Source organism: Phyllostomus discolor, chromosome 12, assembly GCF_004126475.2.
Source record: "Phyllostomus discolor isolate MPI-MPIP mPhyDis1 chromosome 12, mPhyDis1.pri.v3, whole genome shotgun sequence".
Classification (NCBI taxonomy): Eukaryota; Metazoa; Chordata; class Mammalia; order Chiroptera; family Phyllostomidae; genus Phyllostomus; species Phyllostomus discolor.
In genome coordinates this window covers 6,870,320-6,877,003 of record NC_040914.2, presented here as the reverse complement: position 1 = coordinate 6,877,003, position 6,684 = coordinate 6,870,320, and the positions used below count along the sequence as shown (strand labels likewise).

The following is a 6,684-nucleotide window of genomic DNA, read 5'->3' as shown; positions in this document are numbered from 1 at the left end:
TGCATCCCTGAGAGAGAAGCCTCTTTCTTGACTGGGAAGGGGACATTCTGAGTAGGGGGTGGGATGGAACAAGGGAGGTCTCTGTGGAGAGGGGTCTAGAGAAGAAGTGATTTGGGGGAGAGAACGAAGAGATGATTTAGGGGATGCAGCAGGGATTCTAGAGTAGGGACCCTTAAGAAGACGACCCTAGAGGGAGGGTCTCTAAGGAGTGGAGGATTCTAGGGGAGACAAATTCCAGGGAAGGTAGTTGCTGGAAAAAGGAGGCTCTGAAGGGAAAAAAAAAATTCTTAGGAATGGTAGATTTTGAGGGAGAGGCTCTGAAAGGGAGGAAGATTTTATGAAAGGGGATTCTAGAGGAGTGGTTTTGGGAAAGGTGTATTGGAGGAGAGCGAGAGTCGGAAGGAAGGGTAGTGGGTCCTGAGAAGAGTAAGATTCTCGGGGGAATGACTGGGGAGAAGGCCCTTCAATGGAGGGAGATTCAGGGAAAGGAGTCTGCCCAGAAGGCAGATCTGGGAGTGGACTTCTGCGAGAAGGGCTCTAGGAAGAGGAGACTTTAAAAGCAAAGAACTTTTGGTGAAAGGTAGATTGTGAGGAACAGGACTCTAAGAGGAAAAGAACTCTGGGAAAAGAAGCACGAAGAAGGGGGCGTCCTAGGGAATAAGAGGACTCCGAATCCTAAATTCGGGATTCTGCTTAACTTCTTGCTATCGGTTCCGGAGGGAAGTTTCCGGTGGAGGAGGCTTTGGGGAGGAGACAATCTAGGAGGGAGGAAGACTGTGGGTGGTGAGGGGTTAAGGAGGACCTCTTTAGAAGGGGTTAAGAAAAAAGAAGTGGTTAAGAATCGACTTTAGTGAGGTGTAGGGAAGGGGGCGGAGGGAAATTATTAAAGAGCCGAATGCAAATGAGAAGCGGTTGTTTGCGCGTACTCCTCACCCTTCTTTGTCTGCCCCTTTTCACTCCCAGGCCCCGCCCCCTAGCCCTACCCAGGTCCCGCCCACCGCTCTTGGGATCCACCTTCCTGCCGCCAATCCGAAGGCCCGCCCTCTGGCTATAACGCAAGCCGTAAAGCTCCTTCTTGTCGCGACGCAACGCGACGCGACGATCAATGCGCCTGCGCAGACCCTGAAAAATCACCGGGGTGGTGTCGCTCTTTCCTTTTCCGGTGTGGGTACCGCGCGGTGAGGATCGCTTGTGCACGCGCGCCCGCAGCAATGCCATCCAAAGGTCCTCTGCAGTCGGTGCAGGTCTTCGGACGTAAGGTGAGCCGGGAGCCAAATGGAGGGGGGGGGCCGGGGTTTGGGAGAGGCCGGTGGGCAGGGGTCGGGAGTCCACCTGAGAGCCGGAGCCCTGAGCTCACGAGGCCTGGTTCCCTTCTCCCTTGCTTCCCACAGAAGACGGCCACAGCGGTGGCGCACTGCAAACGGGGCAACGGTCTCATCAAGGTGAACGGGCGGCCCCTGGAGATGATCGAGCCCCGCACGCTGCAATACAAGGTGCTGGGAGTCAATACGGGCGTTTGGGTTGAGTAGAGGACTCTGGGACAGGGATGTTGAAATACACAGGTTGCTGGAGTACGTTGATCTCGGAAGCAGAGGGGTCTGGTATTAATGGGATGTTTAGAAGCTGAGTTGGGACCAGAAAAAATGGGGGTGTTTGGCGATGATGGTTGGTTTTCGGGGTACAGGAAATGTGATAAAAGCTAATGTGAGAATGAAAACGTGGATGTTAAGAAAGGAAGGGTAGGAGGAGGTAAAGGGTGTACGTAGTGATGGAAAGAGACTTGATTTCGGGAAGTGAATACAATTCGATATATAGATGACATTCTATAGTATTGATTGTACATCTAAAATGTATGTAACTTTATTTATCAACGTCACCCCGATAAATTCGATTTAAAAGCTCGGGTGTTGAAGATTAAGAGGGTGCTTTGAAAACTGGGATATTGGAAGCCCACTCAGTTGGGGACTAGTTGACAAGAGCATTACCACAGTTTTTGCAGCCTGATTTCTTGGGGGATATGTGTTGCGTTTACAACTGACTGTCATCTTCCACTCCTCTGGGCACTGTAGGAACTCACTAAGTTTTAAAAGAATGGGAAGGGAATTTGGGTTTGTGTGGATGGCTCTAAAGGGGCTCCTGTCCTCCCCCTTTGAGCCTAAGTTTCTTTGGCTCAGAATGGAAAGGGATTGGAGTCTGATTTCTGTTTTTGCTAGCCTGTGTTACTTGAGGCAGATAATTTCTCGTCCTTGGGTAAAATGAGGATAATTTCTATTTTGAGAGGCTGTTGTGAGGATAATTAGAGTTTTTTGTAAAGTCTGTTACTTTTTTTTAAGAAAGTAAGTAAATGTCATTTTTTAAGATTGATTCTAGAGGAGGAGGAAACGGGTGGGGGGAGAGAGAGAGTCATCAGTTTGTTGTTCCACTTATTTATGCATTTATTGGTTGATTGTCTTATGTTCCCTGCCCAGGGATAGAATCCCCACAACCTTGGTGTATTGGGATGCCACTAATCAACTGAGCTACCCGGCCAAAGCAAGTCTACTACTTTTAAATTTCAGAGTTGGTTAGAATTTAATAAGGGAGGGTCTGAGGTCCTGGATATAACAGACATTGAGTATTGCGGCTCATTCTTATTGTCAGTGTATTTGAAGGCGTTGTTTGCGCAGTCTGTGAGTGCTGGAGACACAGCAGTGACCCAGATGGCCCCAGGCCCTGCCCTTACAGAGCTCCCAGCTTGCCTGGGGAGACAAAATGGATCTAATGCGAGGCATTGCTCCAGAGTAGTTGGGGCTGAGATGGGGGAGCCCAGGCAAGGCTTCTGCTATCTGAGTGGAGGGTCAGGGCAGACTTTGAAGGCAGGGGGACTTGTGAGCTGAGGTCTAAAGTAGGTAAAACAAGTGTCCAGGGACATGCAGAAGGCCTATAGCTGGCAAGGTGAGAGCATGGCTTGGGTTATAGTGTGGTGGTAATGTCTCTGGACACCTGTGAGGCTTAAAGGGAGGACGGAGAGCTCAGGTGGGGAACCCAGAAAAGGCACCTGATGTAGCCCAAAAGTGTTTCACAGTTAGAGGCAGCTTTGGGAGCTGCAAAGTTTCCTTACTATTGAGCTCAAGTGCCAGGAATCTAAGAACCAGCCTGAGATGGGGGATCAGGCTGAGGGAGGGACCCCAGCCTGGGTTGCCTTGAGCAGTCACATCTGTCTTTGAATCTTTCTTGCTCCTGGCTGTGTAAGAGGGCCTTTTAGTGACAGCGCAACCCTCTTCCAATAGTACTTTGAGGTCAGTGTTGGCAGAAGCTACTTGGTGAGAGGTAAGAAGGATACTCGGTAAGGTGACTCAGCTGCCCAGGCTGTGATCTAAACCCTATTGTGCCCCCGTTCCTTAGCTCCTGGAACCTGTTCTGCTTCTGGGGAAGGAGCGATTTGCTGGCGTGGACATCCGAGTCCGCGTGAAGGGTGGTGGTCATGTGGCCCAGATTTATGGTGAGTCCCAGGAACTGGACACATGAGTGGGAGGTGGCTCTGAGAGCAAGGCCCTTCCCTTGGACCGTCACGAGACTGATACACCCTTTTTTTATATGTTTTCCTCACAGCAATCCGCCAGTCCATCTCCAAAGCCCTGGTGGCTTATTACCAGAAATGTGAGTGGGAATGGGTCCTTCCCAACAGGTGGGTGCGGGGCGGGGGGCAAATCAAGGACCAGCTCTGGCATTCGTTTAGTTTCAGAGAGTAGGTGTACACTTCTGTAGCTATCTAAATCTTTCCCCATTTCTCATCTCCAGATGTGGATGAGGCTTCCAAGAAGGAGATCAAAGACATCCTCATCCAGTATGACCGGACTCTGCTGGTAGCTGATCCCCGTCGCTGCGAATCCAAAAAGTTTGGAGGTCCTGGCGCCCGTGCTCGCTACCAGAAATCCTACCGATAAGCCCATCAGAGTTCATCTTTATAATAAACAATGGTCCTGAGTTTTAAGGTTTCATGGATTGTGTTATCTTTTGTGGTGGGTCTTTGGCGAAAAGAAATATAGGAAATGTGTTGAACCCACTGCTAGTCCGAATTTTAAGCCAGAAGCCATCACTCTGGGTTTAGTGTGGGTGGGGAGGCGGGTGGGGAGGCAGGTGGGAGCAGACCTGGTCTCTCCCTGCACCTGTAGTGGAGTTCACCTTGTGGGCACAGCCAGGATGAGGGTGGTTCTGGGCCACTGGTTGAGTAGGGTATCCTTATGTGTTTCTTTTTATCTTTTTCAGTTTCTTTGCTGCTGTTTAAATTGCATTACTGGGAAAAGCAGGGGAAATGTGTACAATTGGTAATCTTTAATACAAAGAAAGGAAAAACTGGGTGGGTAGAGTCTGAAGTCAGCAACTGAGGGCCATGAGGCCCACAGGGTGGGGGAGCAGGGTGGATTCCCCTTGACTGGCTTCATCCAGAGCATCGACGCTATGTTTTGGGGAGAGGTTCCCTGTGACATCCTTAAAGCAAGTCCCAGCTTTGTAATAGTCCTCATGGGGCTCAGAACATGGCTCTGAGAACTTAGATGGTGTGCCTGCTGTGTAGTAAAAGCCAACATGTGGTGGGCTCTTAGCTGCTACCATTGGGCCACAGCATGTGACAGAACATTTCCACCATGGAGGGAATTTCTGTGGGATGCGCATGTATAGGTAAAGCTAGTAGTGGTTCCAGGATTGCCCGTGATAACCAAGATCCAGGGATGGTCGAGTCCCTTAGCCCTCCACCTTCAGTGCAGAATTCCATGTTGAGTTCAAAACCTGCAGATACGAGGGGCCAACTTGGTGTTACTTGTGGAATTAGTTGCCTTTAGTTTTTCTTTCCATTTTTTGGGGAAGCTAGTGAGCTCCATCACTCTGGGAAAGGCATCTCTGCTTCCATACCAGTCTTCACAGCCAACCTGGGTACCCCAGCCATCTGCCAGGTGGAGTCCCACTATATTCCCCCTGCTGGGAGTACTTGCAACATTTTACTGCATTAGAATGTTGATTGGTGAAGTTAAATTTTTATAACAATAGAAACTGAGATTTACTGTCCAGTTGCCCTTTTGTTTCTCTGCCCTACCCAACAGCCCTATGTGGCTACCAAGCTGGGCTGCACAGCTGAGAACGTTTTCCTTCAGAGTTGTCATGCACAGCCTAGTTCTGAGTGAGAAACTGTTGGTAGGCAGTTTTGTTACATGAACATCATTGAGTGCACTTAATACCTTTTGGAGACAAAATACATTGGTTGGGCTGGAGTTTCGGGAGATTACCAAAAAGAGCACAGTGACCAAGGGTGAGGTTAACTGTTAAGTCCCTGTCTTGTGCATCAATGTGTTCATCCTGCTCTTCCTGGTACGGTGAGGGAGAACCCTTACAAATGGAAGGCTCCCTTAATGTAAATGTCCTTTGCAAACAGTAACTTCTTGGTTTTTAGAGCTTTTCCCATGTCTGCTGTTTCTTAAAATTTATCAGCCTAAAATAAACGTTATGCCAAATAGGAATATTTTGAGGTGACAAATTCTGTTCCCCCCAGTCCCTAAGCTACACACCTAGAGGACATATTACTGTACCAAATACTGTAGGTAATGGTAACACAACGGTGTTTGAGGACTGTGTTGTGCTCTATTACAAAGGCTACGTCAAGCAATAGGAATCTTTCAGCTCCTTTATAATCTTAGAGGATCACCAATTTATGTGCAGTCCGCCATTGACGGAAACATGTGGCACGTGACTGTCACGTCCTTGGCGATGCTGAGTTGGTTAAATGAGCACCAGTTAGGTACTAGGCAAAGCATTGTTGGATGTATCTTCACAGTATCTCTCCGAGGTTGGTGGCAGGCAGGTGACGTCTTGTTAGCAGATGAGAAAATGAGGCTAGTAGCAAAATAAAATGCCATTCACCAAGTTTTGCATGGGAACCAGAGTTAGGGTGACTGGCATTGACCTTAATCCTCCCAAGGAGCGCAGCAGCCAACCCACCCACCCCTCCCTCTGAGCCTGATTTTGCTGCAGCTCTAAAGATGGCTTACAACAGGCAGGCTGCAGACAAACAAGAAAGGTATTTCTGAGGAGGCCTTGGGACAGGGCTATGAAGCAGAGGTAGTTCTGCAGGCAGGACAGCTAGAATTCAGGAGTAGACACCAGGAGGGGCTAAGGCAAAACTGGTACCCATGGTTTTCCCACAGGACCCAGAAACAGTGACCTCCCCCCCACCCTTACTGAGGCTCCTGGCTTCTTCCCAGAGGCACAGCTGGGATGCATCTGGAGGAGCTAGGGCACTTGCTTCTCCTTCCCTGCTCCAGGCCTTGGAGTAGACAGCCCCTTTCTCCCTCTCTGACGCCTCCTCAAATACCGGGAATTCCGGCGCCGCTGGGAGCCCAAGTCAGGCTGGGAACTTTCCTTCAGCTGGGAATGTACAGCTGGGGGTGGCTGGGAATGTGCAGCTGGGGCAGAGGAGGGGAGGGCCAGCATCCATCCTGACCTTGGGGAGGCTGCAGTGGAGCAGGCCCGGGCCCTGCTGTAGGTCATGACAACCGCTCAAACAGAATGGAAGCCAGCAGCTAACAGTTATTGAGCCAGGCCTTGTCCTGGCTACCTTATCACCTAAGGCCCTTGGAGCACCAACCTGTGCCTCAAGCGGGTAGGGCAGTGTTCCTTGTGCCCCCCGGTTGGCAAGCACAGTGCCTGGCATGG

At 50.0% G+C, this 6,684-nt stretch overlaps 1 protein-coding gene across 1 annotated transcript; it reads left to right on the top strand.

The window, feature by feature from the left end:
• Window positions 1-1,103: 1,103 nt before the first annotated feature.
• On the top strand, window positions 1,104-3,980 carry RPS16 (ribosomal protein S16). Its single transcript, XM_028529551.2, has 5 exons — window positions 1,104-1,259; window positions 1,392-1,493; window positions 3,385-3,481; window positions 3,592-3,639; window positions 3,781-3,980. The coding sequence occupies exons 1-5, from the start codon at window positions 1,212-1,214 to the stop codon at window positions 3,924-3,926; spliced, it is 441 nt and encodes a 146-aa protein (XP_028385352.1). The 5' UTR covers window positions 1,104-1,211; the 3' UTR covers window positions 3,927-3,980.
• The last annotated feature ends 2,704 nt before the right edge of the window (window positions 3,981-6,684 follow it).

Bases quoted from the DNA above. Each gene is read 5' to 3' on its own strand.
- RPS16 (XM_028529551.2), top strand. From the start codon at position 1,212: ATGCCATCCAAAGGTCCTCTGCAGTCGGTGCAGGTCTTCGGACGTAAG. The intron at 1,260-1,391 runs GTGAGCCGGGAG...TGCTTCCCACAG, and splicing joins TGCAGGTCTTCGGACGTAAG to AAGACGGCCACAGCGGTGGC. The intron at 3,640-3,780 runs GTGAGTGGGAAT...TCTCATCTCCAG, and splicing joins GGTGGCTTATTACCAGAAAT to ATGTGGATGAGGCTTCCAAG.